At 47.3% G+C, this 25,180-nt stretch overlaps 1 protein-coding gene across 1 annotated transcript; it reads right to left on the bottom strand.

Moving 5' to 3' along the window:
* Positions 1 to 20,084: 20,084 nt before the first annotated feature.
* snap47 (synaptosome associated protein 47) lies at positions 20,085 to 25,173 on the bottom strand. Its single transcript, XM_060058192.1, has 5 exons — positions 24,968 to 25,173; positions 24,190 to 24,695; positions 23,131 to 23,633; positions 21,922 to 22,046; positions 20,085 to 20,522 (listed from the first exon to the last, which is right to left on the bottom strand). Exons 2-5 carry the CDS (start codon positions 24,687 to 24,689, stop codon positions 20,376 to 20,378), a joined length of 1,275 nt encoding a protein of 424 aa, XP_059914175.1. The 5' UTR covers positions 24,690 to 24,695; positions 24,968 to 25,173; the 3' UTR covers positions 20,085 to 20,375.
* Between the last annotated feature and the right edge of the window lie 7 nt (positions 25,174 to 25,180).

The raw sequence follows: 25,180 nt of genomic DNA on the forward strand, positions 1-25,180 counted from the left end.
AAGCATACTCCCATCATGAGATAATATATGCTTTAAGTATGTGTATGTGACTGCATGTATGTAAGACTTTTTTGCTTTTCAAAAAAAAGATTGGATTTCCAATTGCCCGTTCAGAATTATGTTACGCATGTGTCTTTGGATTTGCACGCATGTGTATGTGGCAGTTGAAAAAATAACTACAGTGAGCTCTGAGAGATTAATACCTCACTCCTATTCCCTCTCCAAGGCCCGTCTGCATGAATCACAAACAATATTAGGTGTTACCGAAGATGAATTTGAACCATGATTCACTTTATCCGCCCTGGGAAGACAACAGTTGCCAAACTTTATTTTGCTCATTAAGGCCGATGCTTATGATCCTTCGCAGGGACCAGAAACATTTCAAAGACATTTCAAAACAGGTTGAGGAACTTATGAGCATTGGGTGGATTGGACTGAGCACGAGGAGAAGCATTAAATCGCGCAGAAAAGTGGAAAAGCAGCACAGTGCCTATTAGAAGGATCTGATGTTTTTCTCCTGTTTGTAGTAAAAAACGGTGGAATAATGTAACATTGCACAATTTTTGTTTTGGGTGGCCTAGCGTACCCTACCACCCCACCAAACCCCCCCTCACAACCACCTCAACTTTCCCGAGAAAATAAAAACAGTGGCCGTGCAGGGAAGGCCCGAATATAATTTATTGCTCTCGCCAGGGTTTGCTTCCATGCATCTGACACATGTTGTCATGACATGTACGCGCCTCCGAAGGATCGCGTGAAGAGAGAAAGAAACTCTGTCCGGAAAAATGGGCTGATTTACCCCTGGCACTCTGCGTTAAAAAACAAGCGTGTTTCGGTCAACAAATGGAGGAAACAGGTTGTGCGTGAGGGACAAACCAAACCTTCTTCCCCCATGGCCAGAGAAGTCGTTTGCGAAGCAACTCGCTTCCTGGTGTGAAGGACACGACCATGTCCGCGGGAGCGTGATCTACAGCGTACCGAAGGGTAGTGACGGGACAGATGGTTAACGTGACTGCTGTCCTTGGCGGGGTTGTTCCTGTAGCTGCGCTCTGGTCCAGAGTGCTGCTCAGTGCGTTCCAGCAAGGCCCCCTTTGAGTCCATAACGTTCGGATGAGATCAGATGTTCTGGATTTACGCGGCGAGAGAGAGCACTCTGTCGGTTTGAGCACCGGCGCCGTACGACATGCAGGAAGAGCCATGCAACCCAATAGGCTGTAAAAGCGAGACGTTTCAGGGACGTTCTCCTCTGATGCTCCCCTCATATGCTGTTAATGTGGGGATATAAGTGTCAGAACAATGAAGAAGTTAAGTCGTAAGAGTTGGAAGTCGTCTTGTCGGTGACAAGCATCAACAATGTAGAGTACATCTACTCGTTGGGAAGGAAGAATCTACTGGCAAGTTGTTCCGACTAATAACTAGAAAGGGAATTCATCGAGCCAAGCTAAGCAATGTCCTGGAGTAAGAAACGCAGGGTGTTTGGTTGGTCACATTGTTTATGGTTGGTCACTGTCAGGATACCATAGTTAAAGTACTTTTCCAAACTCAACCAGGATGAGGTCTTTACAAAATGAGAGACAATCAAGAGAGAGACTTTCCAAAAGGAAAATGAACACGGTTAATGCAACAGCCATTAATCACTCTGATCGGAATGCCTAATTGAATTAGTTAGATGGACAAGATGCAGCATTAGGCTAGGATGTCCCACTTTGCCGTACTGAATATAGCGGATTTGGAGAACTGAATCGCTAAAATGGCTTAATAGAGAGGTAACAGCAATGCTAACAGTCAGAAGTTCCTTGAGGCCTTTATATGCCTACCTCGCTCGATTAGAGATCTCTTATTCAAGGGGGATAACTCGGTACCCTTTCATTTGCCCCTACTCATTTATTTGAAAGGGTCTTCTTCTTCAACTAACTTCTGATCATTTGCAAAAAACAGGACAACAAAATGCCCTATTCTAACCTTCTTAAAAGTCGATGAATTTTGATCAGGAGTGTAAATAAATGCCTGTGAAGACATGCATAAGCAGCTGGAGACGCTTTGAAGTGGGTGTTTTACACAAGGAGTTTAGTGACATGCATTTAAAAGGAAAGGTCAGAGTAATTAATGCAGATCACAGTTAAAAATGACGCCAGCATGATTTAATTTGGATATTCAAACGGCCAAAAGAAATATACCATGAATGTGAAAGAGTGTCTCCCTCTCGTCAAAGCTGGCACGAGGCTTCCCGTCAAAGCAACCGAAGGCCTCTTGATGTGGTCTGTCATTTCCTAGGATCTGGCACTGCAATGGGGGAGTGGTGCAGTGTGTGTGTGTGTGTGTGTGTGTGTGTGTGTGTGTGTGTGTGTGTGTGTGTGTGTGTGTGGAAGTAGGGAGGCGAGGGGGGGAGGGAGAGGGTGGGGAGGACGTCGAGGAGTGTGGGAACGCCAGTGTGTGAGGGAAGAGAGGAAGTGTGTATTTATCTGCGCTGGTGGGGCATGGTTCCTACTTTGATCCGAGATCTGCGGAGTGGGCCGGACCACCTCGCGGACGACAGCGGCCCCCCGGCCTCATGGTCACTCCACCCCCAGTGAAAAGTTCATGCCGGATGCTTTAAAAAAAGGCACCTGCCTAAATAATGCCCCTTTTCAAGCCCAGGTTGATTCAGGGCCGCTGGGACGGAGTCACACTGACCGCTCTGTGACTCGCATGACGCAAGTGGAAGCCCACCACGGCCGATGACTGCGTTGTTGTTGTTTCATTGTGATGTTTGGGGAAATTTTTCGTCCAATCCGATCCCTGCGAGTCTTTGTGTTTTCTCTGACGACTGACTTGCGCAGGCGGCGTCACACAAAATTGATCATTGTTTGTGGAAAGATAAACTAACGAGAGCACATGCTGGACGACATGAAGTCATGGGCTTAGGTAATGTTCTCGGCTATTCATCTTCTATCAATTTCCACTTGTTAGTCACTGAGAAAGCAGCCCTCACAACTCTCATTAATCTGGGAGGGGCCGAAAAGAATGATCTACTTTCCATTGTTCATTAAATGGTGTGTCGGATGACTATCCGCGTTCGAATGACCTCTCGTGGACAGAGTGTCAGTGGACGAGATGATGCCTACACCTGTCTGAAGTCAACTGATTGGACACCCCCACCCTACATTCCTAACGGCAGACCAGAGACAAAGCCTTTTTGCCTAGGATGCAAGAATCTATTTGTATAGTTTCCATTCCATTTCCCATTCAGTGTTCGGTATAGGCCTTTTCTCATGCCTCTATCTGTGTCCTGCCGCTGATGCACTCCTACCCCATCCACCTTACTGGGGACTCTGTGGGTGTAGGGAGGAAGTGGGCAGCGGTGACACAACGTACTGAACGTGGCTCGGGAGCAGATTAGAAGCTCTCAGGCTCCTTCGGGTGCTGACAGATCACACGTGATTCTGCTTTTCTTTTCTTTGTGCTCCACTGACTCTGGGCGTATCAACGCCGTTTCTCCTCTCATGGTGCTGCTTCCTGTCCGATTCTGGGGAGGAGGAGGGCACGAAATGCATCGTGTGCACTAACGTTCAAAAGTTTGGGGTCACCCACGTTTTCAGCTGTGCTAACAGGGTTTTCTAATCATCAATTTGCCTTTCAACCCGAAGCTAAACAATGTACCATTATAACACAGGATTGATGGTTCCTGGAAATTGGCCTCTGTACACCTATGTAGATATTTCATTTGAAATCAGCCGTTTTCAGCTATAGTCATTTACCAAATTAACAATGTCTAGACTGTATTTCTGATTCATTTAATGTTATCGTCATTGAAAATAACGGTGCTTTTCTTTAAAAAATATAGACAATTCTAAGTGACACTAAATTTTTGATTGGTAATGTAGTGAGCATTTATCAATATGCAGCATTAATATTCAATACTCAATATGCAGAACAAGGATTCACCTTCAAACAATCAAGGTAATGTAAAATCTCTCAATATAGTCTATTTAGTCTTACACCGTTTGCACCGTACACTATTGTAAATAATCCTTATGTTATAGGTTTTCCATTAGGAACAACGAACCACTGTTAGACATAAACAGTAGTCGGATATATCAAAGCCTGAGGCCCACTTATAGCTCCCCTCTGTGTCCCTTAAAGCCTCCTGGGTGGTGTAACCGAGGTTAATAACACATCGTTATCAGGACAGTCAAAGCCAGCCAAACCCTCAACTTTTCCTTCCATCCCAAAAGACGGTCTTGGTGAGTGAACTTCCCTTCGGGGCGTCCCGTGTCAGCCTCGGTGTCGGGATTTACCGCCTCATTTCGCTCTCCGCTCATATCAACAGTTCAAGTCATCGCGGTCGCCTTGACGAGTCTAAGTTTAGAACCGTGTCTGGGGTTCCTCACGTCTCCACGCTGACAGGTCACAGAGACGGAGGAGGGTCGGCCCCTCTCTGATGAAGGCCCCAGAGAGGGGCCCGATGTGCTGAACCGTGGGACCCCTTCAGGAGAAAGTGTTAATGACTTAAGTTGATTCTCCTGTTATGTTTGGACTTGGCTCAAGACCATGTAGACAGGTTCAGTATCAATATGAAGGGAGGGGCCCCCCCTGTAGCCCCGGTGGCTCACTAGCTAGCGTTCTATCGCGACCCGGGTTTGAATCCTGCCAGTGGTCCTCCCCTCTGACGAAATTAAATCCTTAAAAAAAAAAAAAAAAAAAAAAAAAAAAAAAAAAAGTGTTTATATCGAGGGAAGTTGAGTTGTCAGGCGTCGTGGTTCAAATTTTTTTTTTTGTGCGTCGACTCAGACAAAAGAGTCAACATTCCCCAGCGGAGCAGACGGTGGGTGCGTGCGCACGGCGAGCTTCCCTCGGCACGCCGCAACGTTCCTTTTGCGCCACGATGAAGGAGTCCCATTTGTTATGCATTAGCATACTACGTTAATGGGGATTAAAGAGCAACCGGGCAGGCCCTGACAGGGTGCCAAGGCGGTCCGCAAGGGCGGGTGCAGCCCGCGCTGTCACGCACAGTCTTGTAACGCTGGGAGAAGGAGTGGGGGGGGGGGGGGGGGCAGTGTAGATTAACAATCCCAGCGAGAAGGCAGCGGCTCGCTTTGGTGTACAGGTCCAAGCACCTGACATCATAATACATACACACACACACACACACATACACACACATGCACACACCTGGTGGCACAGACATATGCTCACACATGCTCTCGCAGTCAGTCACACACCGACACACCTGCACACACACACACCTGCACACACACACACGCACGCACGCACGCACACACACACACACACAGCTGCTCACACACGCACACACACTCGCACGCACACACATACGCGTACACACACACACACACACAGCTGCTCACACACGCACACACATACACGTACACACACAAGCACACACACACGCACGGACACGCACCAACACACAGTCTACCAGCCCTCCGCCTGCTCTCCGAATCAGATTAGTCATTAGACGCACTCTGAAATGGGGTCTTTTATATGGAGTGGCAAGGGTGTGGTGCCTGAGGCGGTGAGACCATTAAACTGTCACCACTCTTCCTCTGAGGCGGGAGGAGGAGGGCTTTTCTTTTTCATCCCCTGTAGCACAGTGAGCGAGATCTCAGAGGTCAGCCGGCCACTGTGCGGTGCTGTATGCGTAATTGAAATTTAAGGTTTTTGTTTTAACCTGAGCTGTGAGGACCTGCCGGTGCCTGTGTACGTGTGTGTGTGTGTGTGTGTGTGTGTGAGTGTGTGTGTGTGTGTGTGTGTGTGTTTGTGGGAGGCAGTGCTTTGGTGTGTATGTGTGTGTGTGTGTGTGTGAGGCAGTGTGTGGGGGTGTGTGTTTGTGTGTGTGTGTGTGTGTGTGTGTGTGCGTGCGTGTGTGTCTGTGTGTAGGAGGCAGTCCGTGGGCATGTGTGTGTGTGTGTCTTTGTGTGTTTGTATATGTGGGTGTGTGTGTGTGCATGTGTCTGTGTGTCTGTTTGTGTGTGTGTGTTCAGGTCAGTACCTATGCATTAGTGTCTGAGAGAGAAAGAGCCGACTTTGGCTCATAGAGGGTGAAACACAACTCTAAAAAACGCTTCACAGTCACATGAAATACCTGCGACAGTGCATCAGAATCAAAATACTTCTTTACGATTGGAAAATCAAATCAGGTCTTTAATAACATAGAGTTAAAGGCCACCCCAACAAATAATTAAAATAGATTGAGCATAATTGCCAAGTATGTCTGCCCGGCAACGCAGGAATCCCTCTTACAGTTGGTGCCTCACGGTCACCATGGCAGCAAATGTTTTGTGCGAACCACTGTCAACTTCACAGTTTACAGCTCACTCAAATCAAGGGGTTCCATTTCCAAAGTGCTGCTTTGGTCTTGTTACCGTCTTATTTAAGGCCGGGGACTTGTTGACAAACCTCTAATTTTGCCAAGTGGAAGGAAGGAAGTGTATAGTAAAAGCATCCGTCAGGGAAACTCCTTTTCAGAGCGCTGGAGACGGAGACACGACGGGGGAAAAGAAATGACACGTAAAAAACACAGTGAATTATGAGCCGTTGTGTGAGTTATATGAACTGTGCGGGGAGACGGCAGATGCACCAGGGATCCGCCCCCCCGCGGACACCGAGGGGGTGCGTGTCGGCTGTGCCGCGCTGTTCCACAAATCAAACAATTCCCAGCTGGCAGGATATCCTCATGGTTACGCAGACATCATAAAAGCAGCCCGGGTCCTAAATCCTAGGGCCTCCTCACCTGAGCTGTGCCTGACCGCCCCAACCGTCGGCTCGCTGTGTACAACAGCGGAAAAAAAACCCACTGGAAGATGCAGTCGCGCCACCTAGTGGTGTGGCAGGGACCGGCTGTCACACTTAAGAGGTGAGTAAATCGATATATATCCATTATAGATATATATCTATTCTGATCTGCAAAGATAAGAAAGTATTCGATAAAAGAGCAGAACATCTGTAGTGTTGAGTGTAGAGTAAAGTGTGTCGGTTTTAACTGGTGAGTGAAAAGTGACAGGAAGGCGATATCTTATTGAATAAATATGTGTTCATGTGTCGTACATTAGCAGGCTAATGCATTTATCTCCCTGAGAGCCAGCAAGAACAAACGAGACAGCAACACAACTGCAGGGCACACATTTCACCACTGTGACTTTTGCCCTTTTTATGCAAACGAGGGGAGAAGAGGAGAATTCAGTCTCCTTCTGGCCATTATTACGCTCCCCAAACGCAGCCAGACGGTAAATTCTTCTGGCGTAATTAGAACCTGCCTCACATGTCTGAGGGATTAGCTCATTTTGGCGAAAACATGGCTTCTCCCGTCGAAACAGCCTCAGCTGCCTGGCTTCTCGGACACGTTGCTGATCGATACGACGTCTCCTGTGCTCTCTCTCAGTCTCTCTGGGTCTGTCTGTCTGTCTGTCTGTCTGTCTGTCTGTCTGTCTGTCTGTCTGTCTGTCTCTCTGTCTCTCTGTCTGTCTGTCTGTCTGTCTGTCTGTCTGTCTCTCTCTCTCTCTCTCTCTCTCTCTCTCTCTCTCTCTCTCTCTCTCTCTCTCTCTCTCTCTCCCTCTCTCCCTCTCTCTCTCTCTCTCTCTCTCTCTCTCTCTCTCTCTCTCCCTATACTACAGGGAAGGGGTGCACTAGGTAGGTATGGGGGTGTATCAACTCGTTCTCGAGGAGCTTTCCATTTCATTTCCTGCATGGACCCGGCCGTCGAGGCACTTACGAGGGCCTCTTCGTCCATGGTCACTTTCTATGGATATCTTCTTCATCAGATACACACAGTCAGGCCTCCGCGCTGAAACCCTAGCTGTCACATATCGCCAATGCACACTCGTTATACCATATAGGACAACACTACCGCGGCCGTAAACGTGGGCCTATACGACAGCGGCCTGTCGTAATACTGTGACAAAAGCTCACTGAAGGTTAAAGTTTAAAGCACAGCAGTAACTACATAGAAAGTCAGGCAAGCCTTTCCAAGAACCGAGTGAACGAATAGAATATAAAATATGATATCATTATGAAAGATTGAACAGGTTACCATTCTGGGTTAGCAAAATATCCGGCCGGTGCTACGTAGCGCAAAAGCAGCCTGCAGAAGAAGAAGAAGAAGATGGTGTGAGTGACAGGCCGGGGAGCACGACGGTCTCCAAGGTTCTTCCAGCGGCCTGAGTCTAAACTTAAGGTCATTCCTCTGCTGTTGGACCAATTACGCACGCACGCAGCTCTGTGGATTCTCAGCGAGACGGCTTGGCGGGATTGTTCCAGCACATCCTCCTGTGGGGTTTACATTGGAAATATGGGCTGCCAAGGTCTGAGATTTCTCTTTTTTTATCCAACCATAAATACACAGAGAAGTCGGGGAGGACTGAATAAAATCACAAATACAGACAATAAAGGGAGGACAAAGTGGGGTATCCGATCTGTCTATGAATCAACGTATCTGTGTATCAACGTATGATGAATCTACGTGTCTATCTGGCCTTTCATTCTGTCTCATTCTACCCTTCTTCTTCTACCGATACTTTTCTTTGTATTAACAAACATATTAAGTTCTGTTCACCCCTTCGGCACAGACACACACATTTCTCAGAATCGTTATATCTAACGGCTGTTATGGCTACAACATATTAACACAATTAAAATACACAGTTTCCGATCTGTTAGCATCTGAATGGTTACGGTGGCTCTGACTCCGTGTCACGGACATGAGACACGTCGGAGCGGCGGTCGGGATCCTGCGACCGCTCTTTGGGTTGGTGTGCTCCATAACCTCCGTGTTCACTTGTTATGTGAATCGCAGTACAAGTGAAGTGATGCCGGGGAATGTTTTTGTAGTGGGAGGGGAGAGTAGGTCCCTGATAGGTTCAAGATGCACGCAGGCATCGGTGGAAGTTTCAGACGAATCACTAGTGTAAGTGATATTGATGACCAGACTGCTTTGGGCCCGAGCAGACAGATGTTGACGTGGAGACGCGCGTGCACTACCGCCGGAGTATTCCGGAATACAGACGAATATTTGCCTTTTTTAAGAGTCTTAAAAGGGCCGATCAAAATAGACATTAGATGATGAATGATTGTATGAATAGACATTCATAGACGTTTCTACTCTAAACTAGGATAAATCTGAATGACTTGAGATAGTGGCTATGACATTTAGGCCGGAAACGATGAACAGAGATCTAGAATCATCTGTCATTTTCTACATAGATCTAGAAAATTATGACATTGTCACCAGTGGGTGCCTGGAGACTGCTAGCTCAGTTTTGGAGTCAAGTTGTTTCAAAGTATAAACTGTTTGTGTATAACACATAGGCCTACTGTATATATTTATCATATTGATGTATAGACAAACATTACAAACATTTCATTCTATAGTGTATAAAGTGTAGGCTTTTGTGTGTTGCAGTGGGAATGTGCGGAACCATATGTGTTGTGGGGGTTATGCGTGTGTGAATGTGTGTATGTGTGTGTGTATGTACATTAACAGACACACTTGCACGCAAACAGTTCGTTTTCAGGCCCTATTGTGAAGAAAGGTCCCTGCGGTGGCCCCCCAGACATAGGGTGTCCGCTGTGATTTATGGAGAGGAAATAGCAAGGGTCTCGTCTCGGGTGGGTCTGTAAAGCAAAAAAATAAAGACTTGTCCCTTTCGGTTGGCTCTCGGTCTCTCGGTGGAGGCTGCTGCATAAATCCCTGATCACAGCCGGTCACCATCTTTAACCGTCGTTCAGTCTTCTTAAATTACTCCGGGCTCCCTGCAGAGAAGCCCAGCCAGATGGACTCTTTTGCAGTCACAACTAATTGTCTGTTTCTCCATTAAACGTGCTGCGTCGTTTGTGAGTCTCGTGCACAGAACAAGGGTTGGAAGAAGATCGATTAGGGATTAGAAAAATGAAATTGGTGCAACGGCATTACCGGGAAAGGCGGGAATCTTGTCCAGCCCCCCCCCAAAAAAGGCGAAGCCCGGGGGATATTTTGTTTTGTTGCAGTGGAGAAATGTGTGAAGAGGTTTATGATGATGTAGGAAAGTAATTCCTAAACCAGACCCAGTGTCAGAGTCGAGGACGTTCCTTTACTGCTTTTTTTCCCGGACCTCTGTGCTTTCGCTATGGGTCGGAAAAAACAAAAGAGAAACTCACCACAAATAATGTGTGTCTCATTATTCCCTAATCGATTGTGGTTATTACCTCCCGTGAGGACCTGAAGGGGAACACATCAGCTGCAGGTGTTTCACACCCTAGCTGAACTGTTGTTTCGCAAAAAACAGCAGACAAAATAACACTTAACACCTGGGAGCAATTATAATTACACAACAAAAATACAAACAATGTATCCAAAAGCGATTAACAAATCTCTTTTGGCAAATGAGGCGCGGAATACAATTATAATAAATAATGTATCATAATTTCAAAACCAGTTTGGATGATAGGAGTTGTAAACAGCAATGGAAGGAAGGAAACATTACAACAAGGGATGGGATCCAAGCTCCAAGACTCGCACACGGGCCCCGGACATTGTTCGGTTGGCCGGGTTTCCCGCCAGACATGATGTAACTGTGATTAGGTGGTGGGTTTTCGGTGTCACCTCAGAATAATGTTCTCATGTAGTTGTGGAGCAACGCATCTGAGCCCCCAAAGGAGCCCTGAGCCTCCGGGGAGGAAGCTGCTCGCTTGTTCTGTAACAGATCTAACGAGAGCAGAAGTCATTGCTCATTTTCTCACCGAGAAAAGCCCCGTTTATATCTCGGTGGAAAATAGGATTTTTACAGACTGCGCTATTATAAATATTTTTTGGGGGTTGATAGGTATATTGTGAAATGTTATACCCTTGTAAATCAAGTTAAACAAACCCGATGACAACGTGCGTAAGCGAGTGACGCACTGTGTTGTGTCCTACCCTGGTGTTTGAAAATGTTATAGATCCAGAATCTTGGATTTGTGTCACAGTGATATTAAAATGATAACACTGTCAACCAAAAGATGATTTGATACATTGCCGTTTAGTAGGTCTAAAATCGAGGTAAACAACCTCCTTGGTTTTAGTTTTATTTGAAATATTTCCAATACTATTTGATTGAAGGAAATTTCTACCTATTTTATATTATTATACTGTGTATGGGAAACAAAAACATACAATAATGCTAAACATTCAGATTTTCATATAGTTTATTAAATTGTTACCAAATCGTACCTCTATTTATCGTGAACCTCAGGTCCTGGGCCGTGTTCCAATACCCGTACTTTCATGAGTATACTTAAAGGAAGTACACTATCTGCACTATCCGTACTCACTTGAGTACGCTAATTTTTCAGATGTGAGTGCTGTTCCAAATCGAGTACTCCGTGGTGCACTTACCGGAAATGACGATCACGACTGCCGCCGTGGCTCCTCCCCCGCAATAAACATCCCGCTTTGAACGGTGAACTCTTTACGCGTAGCAGCTATACAAACTATAAAAACTACAAAATGACTCTATTAATGCAGGCTATGTGGAAAATGCGCCGACTTTGGCTCAGCCTGGCTCCGCCTCTTCCGCTACGTAGCTAAGATGGCTGCCGTTGAGTACGGAGAGTGTCCTTCGACCCACACTTCAGGATTAGCCCGTTTTGAGTACGGCATCCGGGTCCTTGAAGTATACTTCTTTTCGCCGGATCTGAATTGGAACATACTGTGTACTCAAATTTTGGCTAGTAAGTGCGGACAGTACGGGTATTGGAACACGGCACTGGTGTTCAGGTGTGCAGCAGATGATAAATGCATTGCCATGTATCAAGTGCTATTTAAGTTGGACCTTAAATGGGGGCCCTTCAGAGATGGCCCACATTAAGAACACCACTGGCCCCCTCCCTCACTGAGGGCCCACATTAAGAACACCACCGGCCCCCTCCCTCACAGAGGGCCCTCATTAAGAACACCACTGGCCCCCTCCCTCAGAGGGCCCTCATTAAGAACACCACTGGCCCCCTCCCTCACAGAGGGCCCTCATTAAGAACACCACTGGCCCCCTCCCTCAGAGGGCCCTCATTAAGAACACCACTGGCCCCCTCCCTCACAGAGGGCCCTCATTAGGAACACCACTGGCCCCCTCCCTCACTGAGGGCCCACATTAGGAGCGCCATGGGGCCCGCAGCCCTGGTCGCTCTCTTGCGGGCCGCTGGACCACGGTTAAGTGATTTCTAATCACCCAGTGAACCCCTTTAATTTGGGAGATTAAAGCAAACCGCTAATGACAGGTCGTCCCGGTTACGCCAACGTCCAATATAGATCTCACCGGTCCTACAAGAACCGCAGGGGGCGAGTGTGACGCACACTGTCAAATGTAACCTCTCTCTCCCCCTTCTCTCTCCATCCCCTTTTTCTCTCTCTCTATCCCCCTTCTCTCTCTCTCTCTCTTTCTCTCTCTCTCTCTCTCCATCTCTCACACATTTTCTCTCTCTTTCTCTCTCTGTCGCTTTCTCTCTCGCTCTCTATCCCCCTTTCTCTCTCACTTTCTCCCCCTCTCTCTCTCTCTCTCTCTCTCTCTCTCTCTCTCACTTTCTCCCCCTCTCTCTCTCTCTCTCTCTCTCTCTCTCTCCCTCTCTCTCTCTCTCTCTCTCTCTCTCTCTACTTCCACCCCCCATTGCGGGGAAAAGACCAGTGCGAGCCGGTACAAACTCAGGGCCTGTTACACCTGTACGCTGCAATCCACAAGGCATCGAGCGGTTACAGAAACTGGAGGATAGGGTGACGCATGTGTACAGTACATGGCGTAAAGTGGACGACGTGTGTGTGTGTGTGTGTGTGTGTTCACACAGCATCTTGCCCAAGACGACGACAGCATCGCCCTAAAAGGCGTTAATGTCGAGAGGGGCTATGACATCATACAGAACGCGCATGTCATCATGTCAGAGGTCGTCACGGGGGCTGTTGAAGGCGATGACAAAATCTTTCTGTGATCTGCTACCACTCCGAATTGACTGGACGTGATTCCGTCGAACGTACCGTCAATTATCACGTCAAAGAAATAACACATTTGATCCGCCCGCCGGCGAGATAGACGGCAGGTTTACATTAAGATCTGTCTTCGGACGTGTGTGATTGAACTGTTTATAACTGTGTTGTCCAGAAAAGCAGAACCTTTCACGGTCCAACGCGGCTGCAGATTGTTTAGGGGAGGGGAAGGATTGTACTCCGCGACAGACGGGAGAGAGAAGGCAAATATTCAATCATAGGAAAACATTTCAAAACATCGGTCTACCACAGGTGCAAGTTTTCCATACCAATTAGCAAGTGCTCCACCCCCCAAATTTTCCATCAAAATAAACTGGGAACACATAAAACATGCACGTTAAAATGAGAATGATTGTCTTTGATATCCAACGCCTTAATTGAAACCAGGCCGGGGTATTAAAGAGGTCTGTTATGACGGCTGCGACTTGCATGAGGAACGGGGATTCCTGTCTGATATCGTTCAAACAGGAACGACTATCATTTATACATAATAATAATATGGACGTATAATATATACCAAAGACATACAGACAGTACACCCACCAACACATCCATACATTATGCATATAGTACGACATATACACTACAACACACATACACAGACACTGTGAGTCACAGTCTATGGTGTGTGCATGTGTGTGTGTTTGGCTGTGTCTGTGTGTGCGTGAACCTGTGTGTGTGTGTGTGTGTGTGTGTGTGGGTCAAAGGTTCAGACGATTCTTCGCCCCTGCCACTTAGACGTTCAGCGCACAACCCTCCAAGCAGTCGAGTCGGTGAGTAGCTTGCACATGGCGACCTGGGTAAACATCTGGTAATCTTTGTTTCAGCTTCTCAATGGCTTACCAGCCGCTGGTGTGCGTGTGTGTGTGTGTGTGTGTGTGTTTGTGTGTACGTACGTGTGTGTACGTGTGTGTGTGTGTGTGTGTGTGTGTGGACTTAACCATCTCCAGTTACATAGTTGCGGGCTGTTCCCTTGAGGTTAACATGGACCAAGCCATTTTGGATTGCGGAAGGAGTTTCCACAAAATAGGTGTTGTCCAAAAAATTCCTTTTAGTTATGGAAATAAACCGACAAAGACTAGAGAGACGAAAGAGAGGAGTAAAGTGTGTAAAATGAATTGTGTTGAAATGTTACTTGGGGTTAAGCTGTGATAAAAGTATGTATGTAGGCCTACAAGAGACAACGTAACCAATGGCAACTTAGAAACCTTTTTACAGCTAATGAATGAAGTGGAATCATAATCACAATTATACATGGCCAATATCCCCAAGTTACAAAAACTAAATAAACACAATAACACCCACTAAACGGCCACACATTTTGCATTTAAGCAGTCGATTTAATTCAACGTCTAAATTGAGCCCAGCCTCAATCCCATCCAAATCCGATGTTTTAATTATTCTTTCCACTTCAGCTCCCTCTCAGACTCATTGAAGAGGTCCACTGCCAGCGGCATTCGGCAGAATGCTTCCTTTTGGACCGCGTGCCTCACCGACCACGTCACGGCCATTCCAACCCGACCTTGCCGGTCCGCACCCTCTTTACGGGCCCGGCTCCTCTCTGCTCCGGCCCGGCATGACGTCGTCCACGCACGCACGCTCTCTCTCTGCGTTCTTCCAAACCCCCATCATCCGATCCAACCCACTCCAAACGTCTTCCTCTGCGTCCGCGAGAGACACGTAGCGCTGCGACGGTACAGTGGCCTCACGGGTCCCGCCGCCGCCACCGCCGGTGCACCGCGGGGCCAAGGGTCCCTCCCTGCTTCCCAAGATCCACCCTGACCGCCACGCGCGCCCGGCCGCCAACCCCCCTTTCTGAAATGTAAACCCCCAGATTCAGCTGTGTTTGTTATTGTTGCGCTCAGCCGTCGGTGAGTGCGCGCGGCGAAAACGTTGTCGCAGCGCGCGCTAGAAAGCCCGTGCCGATATTTCAACAACACAGTCTTATTTGGTCAGCTGCAATTACATCACTAGGTGGCCAGACACGCACGCACGCACGCGCCCTCGCACGCATGCACGCAGTCCGCATGAACACACACACACGCGCGTGCACGCACACACGTTTGCAGGAATGATAATTGGGATTATTTTGTGGGCACTCGTAGCGAGGGAATAACGCACAGTTCTTATTTCCTATAACACCTGGCGCTGGGTTCAGTACGTACGACACAGGAAAGTGAAGTGCTGGTAAGTATGTTTCCATAGTGTTTCACCTTGACCCCGTGGGTCTGTGTTTACAGAAGCACCGTGATTATTCTGAAAGGAGGGTGGAGGGGGGGGGGGGGGGGTAGTGGAGAGTTTGACAGTTGATCCCACTATGCTCACGCTGCTCACAAACTATTGTAAACAATAGTTTAGTTGATGGTTTGCTCCTTCCTATTAAGATCACGGGCCTAGCGAGCTAATCACTATTTGCTTTTCTTCGTAGCTACAACGAAAACCAAAGTAAACCAAGTACTTTTACTCGAAGTGACCCGAAAGGCCTCCACATGCTGGCACTAAGAGCAATACGCTAACGTTTAGCACTTGTATTAAATTCATTGTTCTTTCACTTATCGTCTAAACTTCCGCTCTACAGTTAAATACAAGGTTTTATCTCGATTAGACATTTACCTTTACACTTAGTCACTTAGCAGACGCTAAATGACACAATCACTATTACCCTAACAGATTTGGGTATGCAGACACAGTGCAGACTGGTTTTAATATCAAATTAAAATCAGCGACAACAGGGGATAAAAACATAGCAGCAAATACTGATAAAATAGAATCATTGTCTTTTCTTTCTGTGTGTGTGTGTGTGTGTGTGTGTGTGTGTGTGTGTGTGTGTGTGTGTGTGTGTGTGTGTGTGTGTGTGTGTGTGTGTGTGTGTGTGTGTGTGTGTGTGCGCAAGCATGAGAGAGAGAGAAATAACAGACGAGTCTGATGAGTCTTCAAGGGTAACCTTGTAGTTGTAGTATTATAAAATGAAGTGTATCACCTGTAGTAGTTTGGTTGTAAAGGCTAGTATAAGAGTTGGATTACCTGTCGTAGTTCTTAAGCTAGTATTACGTAAGTATTAACTGTTGCAGATGTAAAGCTAGTAGAAGAGTTGTATTACCTGTAGTAGTTATAAAGCTAGTATTAAAGACTCATATTACCTGTAGAAGTTATGAATCTGTGTGTGTGTGTGTGTGCATGCATATGTGTCTATGTGTGTGTCTATGTACAGTAGTGGGAGAAATGGGGGGGGGGAGTTGGGGGTTAGGGGGGGGGACAGGGGGGTGGTGGACGAAGCACACAGCGCGCGCCATCGCTCCGCTCGGTAATTTATCGTAGGAGCTAAGTGTTTCCATTCGCGGCGAGCGCCACTAAAAACAGAGCTGCACACCGTTTCTGGGGGGGCCCGCTCATAAAAGGACTGACGCGGTGTGCGCTGGCCCGCCGCCTGACAACCTGCTCCGAGGTTTGTATAGATACGGTTTTAATGATATTCCAGTCGTGGATCCCCCCCCGCGCTCGCCAAAGGTACACTCCTGACTATTGTGTTTTCTCTCACCCCACGGTGCGCGGGATGCGTGTTCGGCGGGGGGGGGGTTTCTGCTCAGCCAAGAGCAGGGGAGATATATCATGACGGTGGTTTCCATTACCCAGCTCCTCGTACGTCTACTCTTGCCTGTGACGGTCCGATACCAGGGAAACAGGCACTCGGAATGGTTTATTATTGTTTTTCTTCCTCGTATTTTCGCGTGATATCGATATTCGAAGAGCCACTGAGGAAACAGGTTCTTGTATGATGTAACCGTATAGTGGTCGTAAATTAAAGTCAATAAGGGCAAGGTCGTATATCGAGCGAATGTGTGCAATAATTCTGGGCCACCCCTTCAGCTCGGGGTCTCGTGTTGGGGCACTGCCCGTGGTTTTACGGCATGTTTACCTGTAGCATGGTTTGACCTTTGAACTGAGATCGTCGCCATCCTGGCTCCAGGTTTGCTTTGGCCGGCTGTTTCATGAGAACATTTTCTGGACCGAAAGCCAAGCAGCCAAAGTGCACCTCAAACATGCAGGAAAGCATAACAATATCTAGCAAGAGGCGCATGATGATATCATCACGGTGCGAAGGCAGCATCTGGGAAAGTACCCCCACCTCACACTGAGGGCACTGTTTGTTTGAGTGGCCCAGAGTCGGCCCTATGCTAATACTGAGGGGATCTCTGCTATCTCTTCTTGTGATGAATGCCAGAGAAGCACACACACACACACACATGCACAAATGCACGGATGAACACACACACACAAACACACGCACGCACGCACACTGACAAACATACACTGACACACAAGCACACACTTACATGCACGTACACTGACACACACACACACTGACACACACAAAGACACTGATACACACGCACATACATTCCCCCCCCCCCCCCCCCCCCCCCGCGCTGATGGGACTCCTGTACTTTTTCTTTTTTGTCTCCAGGAATGTTTTCTCCCAGCCCTAACATTAACCAACAGGCCTTATTTCCTGAAACCAGAAACTCCCTCCTCAGCAAAAGGCAGCGCGGCAACACCTGCACCAGTAAGGGGCCAGCCAGGACATGAGTCAGACGCCAGACCATTACACGTGCTCTCTCTCTCTCTCTCTCTCTCTCTCTCTCTCTCTCTCTCTCTCTCTCTCTCTCTCTCTCTCTCTCTCTCTCTCTCTCTCTCTCTCGTAGTAGAACAGCCATAGTAGTAACAGTATTAGTGTGCTGCTGAGAGGGGATGTATAGATGCATGTGTCTGTCGACAGAGATAGGAAAGACAGAGACAGAGAGATGGGACAGATGGATAGACATGCAGCAATGCGTGGATAGGTGTGCACACACATGCAGGAAACACACACACACACACACACACACACACACACACACACACACACACACACACACACACACACACACACACACACACACACACACACACACACACACACACACACGCACACACAGACAGGCAGGCAGAAAAGGCAAACAGACAGACAGACAGACAGACAGACAGACAGACAGACAGACAGACACACACACACACGATAGATGGCTTGAGAAGACGTCTGCCATTTGCTTTCACAGGGATCGTGCGAGCACATTTAAATAGATGTTTTTGTGGAACGAAAGCCGGTGGATCGTGATGGGAAACGTGACGACAGCCGTAGTCCTAGTTTGTATTACAATCACACAACCCTCTCATTTTGGAACCGAGCGCAGCCCACATGTGCCCCCGTGGCCCGCAGAACACGGCTGGTTCCTTTTCTGCTTCTCTCTCTCCTCTGTGAATGGGTTGATTGATTGGCCATCAATTGGGAGCCACTCCTTTGAGAGAGAGAGAGAGATAGAGAGAGAGAGAAAGAGACAGAGACAGAGACAGAGAGAGAGAGAGAGAGAGAGAGAGAGAGAGAGAGAGAGAGATCCACCGCACGGCTATCCAGTAAACAGGCTTGGAAGTCAAGGCCAGCGAAATCCCCGGGTGTCTCCATACCATCCGCTGGGAAGGCAGAGCAGCAGATCTCATGTATCTGTGGTCAGACACGACCGCCACCACTTCCCCGCACTGCGAGGCCCGCTTCAGCCAAAAGAAAACGAAATGCACGCCGGTATTGGTTGTCATTTCGCTGGGGTTTTGGAATTCACATAACCCGTGCGGTATAGCTTCTGGAGGTTTTGGGACTTCCAAAAGCTCACCGTTTATCACCTCGGATCAACAAATACATGAATGGGGCCACGCTGAGAAACATATTTTGCTGAACCGCCCGCCGAAGACCTCCGCACGGCGACACTGCTGCCGCTACTGCTGCTGTGCACGCCGAGAACAAATCGGTTCCTGGGCCGGTCGTATCCTTCAGCAGTGGGGGAGCTGAAGTGAAGTGAAGGAGTTTGTAGTGCTAGCCGAGCACAGGCTACTGAGGGCGGCGGGGGGGGGGGGGCAGGCGTCTGTTTGCTTTTTTAATGAAGGATCATTTCCCACCGTCACTGGTAGTACCAAGGCACCAGACATGCTAATTCCTCAGAGGTTAAACGCTCTGCTTCACGGTGACCGCAAACTAAACCTTCAAGGATGATTTCGTCTTAAACGAAGCACAAAGATGACTTAAAACCCACTCCCGGCCAGTGGCAGTAGGGCGAAGAGCCTGCAGAGAGGTCGCGGTCGGTTGCAGAGAGGTCATGGTTGGTTGCAGAGGTCATGGTTGATTGTAGAGGTCATGGTTGGTTGCAGAGAGGTCATGGTTGGTTGCAGAGGTCACGGTCTGTTGCAGAGAGGTCATGGTCTCAGAGAGGTCATGGTTGGGTGCAGAGGTCACGGTCGGTTGCAGAGGTCATGGTTAGTATCAGAGGTCATGGTTTGTTGCAGAGGTCATGGTTGGTTGCAGAATTCCTGGTTGGTTGCAGAGGTCATGGTTAGTTGCAGAGGTCACGTTGGTTGCAGAGAGGTCATGGTTTCAGAGAGGTCATGGTGGGTTGAAGAGAGGTCATGGTTTCAGAGAGGTCATGGTTGGTTGCAGAGAAGTCAAGCTTGGATGCAGTGCGACCAGTGGTGGCAACCCAACACGAAGGGAGTGATATCTTCATAACCAATCGAATGAAGCCGAACGCAGCAAAGACATGCAGTAAAGTATTGTTTACTGTATACTTCCTATCACAACGCTATAATCTCAAGACAACGTCCCGGTCCCCTCTTCCAACCCTCTGGAGCATCAACAGACCAACACAGAGCCTCATGTGCAGCCCTTTTCTGAGCCAAAGGGGGCTGTTCTGTGTCGGGTTTGTTTTAAACTCCGAGGTCAAATTGTTGTAGACAGTGTTGCTGCAGCCTCGAGCTCTCTGTATTTTCAAGGGGAGTAGGCAGTCTGACACACCCTTTTTCTGGATAAGGGAAAAACAGAATGGAAATGCTCTGCAGGGTTTCTTTCACATTGCCAGAAGAATTCGTTTGCAGCTCCTAATGCATTGGCAGATTACTCCTTATCTGTGTTGGAGATTAGAGATACTTTCATGTGACTAAAATGTGCAGACTCATTCAGAAAAAATAAAGAAAAAGACTAAAAAGTATTTGGATGACTCAATGAAGGAGTCGATGCAGGTCGTTTGTGTTTCAAATTGGTTTAGATTACAGGTTTAGATTACAATCAATCACAGCTTGACAGGTTAAAACAAACAAAGAGACGCTACGGAATGACAACACATTCAATACCCCACACATGCAAGTAATTTACAAATAATACAGATTCATAATAACATTGTCTGCTCTTTGAGAACACCGTGAACGGAACATATTGCTCTACGTAATTTACAAGCAAAAGGAGAATTGCAACATTTCGTCCCGGCTAGCCGTTAGAAGACTTAAGATATAAATAAATGAACAGCAGCTTCGGGGCCTACAGCAGCTTCTTCATGCGACAGGTCTGCTTGTCCATAGTCAAGATGGCCCGGTCGGTGGAGCCGTCGACGGCGGCCAGCACGTCGTCGTGGCGCTCCAGCTCCGTCTCCGCCTCCAGCGCCAGGGTCTTCAGCTGCATCAGCATCTAGGGCCACACACACACACACACACACACACACACACACACACACACATGTAAACACACACACACACACACACACACACACACACACACACACACACACACACACACACACAATGATTTACACAATTGAATCAAACAATGATGCACAAATTGTCCCTAAGATCCTAAGGGAAAAGGTGTTACAAGGCAATCTGCTCTACCTCCTGAGTTAAGCCGAGAAATCCAAAGCAGAAAATACTGAGTAATTGAAAGCAAAGATGTGCTGGACACAAGTTTCTCGGAACTCACTGGAATGAATGTAGTGGAGGGGGCAGGGGTGTTTGGTAAAACATTAAGATAAGGTCCTCAAGGGTTCACTTAACAACCGGCTCTGTTGTCCACCGTAATCTTAACACGAGTCATGTTGAGAGTGAGGTGTGTTGTCCCACTGCGTCACATTAAGTCACTATTAGTGCTTTTTGAAGTCTCCAGGTTTGACCTTATCGGCAATACACAATACGCCATTGATAGGGAAACAATAGACCAGCAAAACTATGCGAATGACCCACTGCCGAGATTAATATGTTAGACAATAGATAATAGATTAAAACAATAGCAAACTCCACTAAGATTGTAATAAATAAATACAAATGCACACTGTTATAATATACAATTATTAGCTGCATACAAAGATATAAAGAGCAAACAAATACCTTATGGTGGAAATTAGTTCTTATCGGACTACCCTATTGTATAGTCTCTAATCTTGGCCTCAATGAGTCCTGGCTACAACACTAATGAACTGTGTTGGCTATTTTTGCACCCGCTAATAATGTGCTCAATGAAAAATAGCATTCCAATTGGCACCGGTGTTTATGTCTGGTCATCACAAATTGCAGCGTAATATAGCGTTGTATGGTTTTGAATGGAAAGACTTGAAACGGTCTGACCAAACGACTGACCATGTCTCTGCCCCTCTCTTAAATCCAACACAGACTGTGGTTTCTCCAACTGCCTTTTAAAAACAGGAGGAAAATAAAGAAATGATGCTGCCAAATCGTAGTTTAGGAGAGACTTAACACGCATATCATATTCTTAACATCAACCTTTCATTTGTGTTTATTTTTTTACATGGAATAGAGCATATTTTCCTGAAGCTTGTTGCAAGAACATCAGTTTTACGCCCCTACAAATACCCGCATTCGTCCCAGAAAATTAAAACAAATCACAGGATAGTTTACGGTAACGGTAGCCGTTTGTTGCGCAACATGCTAATTCGCTGCATGTAGTCATAACATTTGCGCTAACTTACCTGGCAACAGGAACACGGAACACTTCTCCATGTATCCACAGTGTGCGTCACATATTATCATCTAATGTGGGCATCAGTGAGCCAGCGCACGGACCAATGGACCCTCACCTGTCGGAGCTCCTGGGCCTCGGCCTGGCTGACCGCTGGCTGGAGCACGTGCACCTGCAGCTGGGAAAGCTCCCCGGCTGGGACCTCCATGGGCACCTCGGTCTCCTGGCAGCCCTGCTGCAGGCCTGACATCGCGGGTGGGGTCGGAGAGGAAGGACACAAACAGCCCACGTTATTGGGATAGCTTGTTTTTAGTTTACAGCCATTATACTTTTTTATTTTTTTATTTGGCTCAAAACAAAGAAGCAGTAGCCTGACTGCTATGTTCAAGGCAGTATGTTTGTATGTTCATCGTTTAATTGCACTATGGGCTTTTGTTTTGTATCGTCCTGTTTTGATCAGTATATGCCAATGTTGTTATCAATAAAACTTCTCCATGTTGATAACAGCATTAAAATTAGAAAAATTAATGGGACAAAGAAATCAAGGGATATTTAGCATAGAAAGAAATTTGCGATTAATCACGAGTTAACTATGACATTAATCGCGATTAAATATTTGAATCGCTTGACAGCACTAGTATTTCATTGTAATTATTTCATGTCCAATTTGTGTTTCTCTTAGACGTTTTATTTTTATATTGCATTGTTGAAGGAGCATATGCTCAGGGTTTCATTGCAAGCGACTGGCTGCTGCTGTCATTGTTGTGCATATGACAATAAACCATCTTGAATCTTGAATAGTTGTGTACAGTGAGACACAGGCCAATGGTTGATACACATCCGCAGGACATGACACCCAAGGGCTGAGGGTGAAGGGAAAAGGGGGTTTTCAAAGTCCTCCCCAAATGTTCAAAACTGAGGTTACTGTAACCTCAGTACTGTAAGTATGATATTTTAGAGTTTATCATTTTTTGTTTCGGAAACATCTACAATTTGTTACGTTTAGATTAATGTACATAAAAAAAATTACGCTTTCATCCAAAACAGTTTACCCATGAGGCTGAAATTGATAACCAAAAAGACGGGCATTATTATTATTGGTGCTTAATAGTTACATCTCAAGATTCCATTGAGTTTGTTTTCGACCAATTACATTCAGAGGCAGAAGCACGGGTCTTCACTGCCACCTTGTGGTCACATTTATAATTCCACATCACGTAATATTAACAATTTTATGAGCGCGAGACAACGCGAGGCGCTTGGTAAATCTAAAAAAAACAACGAGAAATTTCAAGAAATCTAGAGAGAAAACCTCAATACATCTTACCTTCGGTCCATATGGAGCCCTCTGCGCCACAGGGAGACGCAGCAGGGGTGGACCTGAAGGCCGTGAACTCACTGGTGTACTCCACCTTCTGTTTGTACTGCATCTCCAACACAGCCAGCGCTTCGGGCATCTTTGCCGACAACAGGCGGTAGGCGACGTCCGGCTTGCCGATGAACCGCTGCCTCACGCTGATCTCGTACGGGTTGTGCACCCTGATCTCGTCGACCTCCTTCCTCTCAAAGCGGTGCAACAGCTGACAGTCGGTGTCGCGGAGCTCCAGCGACGACAGCATCACCACGAGGCAGCCCGGCTTCAGGTCCGTCTCCCCGCCGCTGGACACCAGGGTGGGGATGCTGGCGATCACCTTGTTCTTCCCGGAGCCGCTGCCGGCGGCCGCGGTGGCGGCGGCTCTGGCCGCGTCTTCCGCCTTGGCTTCCTTCTGCGTCTTCCAGGGGGCTTTAGGGAAGGGCCACCAGGAGGGGGACTCCAGCTGGGATAGGCACCTGAGGACGTGGAGGACATGAGTGGAAACCCACCCCCACACACACTGGACAATGTGCAGTTGTATTATATTGATTTATTTTCTTATCTAGCTCTGGATCTTTTTTTTTAAATTTTTAATTATGCACAATATTGCTCACTTTCTATTTACTTTTATTGTCTGTCAACTGCTGGCTACTTGATACCTGAATTTCCCAAAGGGGATGAATAAAGTACCTAGAGTACTGACTTACTTACTTCGAAGGGAAGGGTTAGAACGGGTAATGCAATATTGTTTTTCTGATATCAATTTGGTATATGACATTTGCATTTACATTTCAGGCATTTGGTAAGCCCTTTTATGCAAAGCGACTAACAATAAGAAAATTCGGAAAATTCGGAGAAGCAATATATTGCTGTCAGTACAGTAAGGATGTTGATAGAAACAAGTGCCAAGCACTAACAATTGTCAGGTAAACCCATGCCCCGTACACAACCAAGCTACGGTACATTTTATCCCGAGAGAATTCTCTCAAAAAGCAAAGAACTAAAATGACGTGAGAACAAATGAACGCATACTTGTCTGCTATGCCCAGGTCTGATTCGATCTTGCCCAGCCCCTGCATCATGTTGTCAAACTGCTCTCCCTGATGGTGGAGCACCGTGCCCGTGTCCTCCAGCCTCCTCTGGGCCCCGGCCACCAGGTGGATCAGCTCTCTGCCTTTGGTTTCCTGAGGCTCGGCCCCCTTGGTCCCATACGATGGGGACAGTAGGCGCTCTCTCCAGAAATGCTCCAGGACGTTGTACACCACCACCCTGTTGGGCTTCAGGGAGCCGAACCAGTGCTTGACGTTCCCGTTCTCGAGCACGGTGAGAGTGCTGAAGATGAAGCTTGAGGACTCCATCTTGATCTGCATGATGTTGGAGAGGCGGAAGCTCGCCAACCTCTCCTTGGTCTGGTCGGAAGTGAAGCGCACCATGGTTTTGGTGATGGACAGGGCGCCGTTCTCCCATCTTTTATCGTGGCTGATGTAGTAGGACCCAGGCCAGCTGTGAATCGAAGTGATGTCCCGGCTCATTTTGGACTGTGTGGAAATGCAGGGGAACATAAAGTGGGGAAAGCGTTATTGTTGAATGGAACTATTGTCAGTCAGAGAGAGAGACACACACATACACACACACACACACACACACACACACACACACACACACACACACACACACACACACACACACACACACACACAGAGACAGAGACACAGACAGACAGACAGACAGACAGACAGACAGACAGACAGACAGACAGACAGACAGACAGACAGATAGATAGATAGATAGATAGATAGATAGAACCTACGTAGTTTACAGTGATGCGTTAATCCAGGGGCCAGTTTCCAGATGGGAGACGTGGTTTAAGTGATTTGACTCAAAGGCAGACGTACAGCAGAAGCGCCGTGTAGCATTATACTGTGACAGGAATCCGTACCCCGTTAGGTCGCTGCACGGTGTGTTCGTACTGAAGTGACATAACCACACTGAACCAAAACAGGGTTGTTTACTACGGAAGTGA

Source organism: Gadus macrocephalus, chromosome 8 (assembly GCF_031168955.1).
Source record: "Gadus macrocephalus chromosome 8, ASM3116895v1".
Lineage (NCBI taxonomy): Eukaryota > Metazoa > Chordata > Actinopteri > Gadiformes > Gadidae > Gadus > Gadus macrocephalus.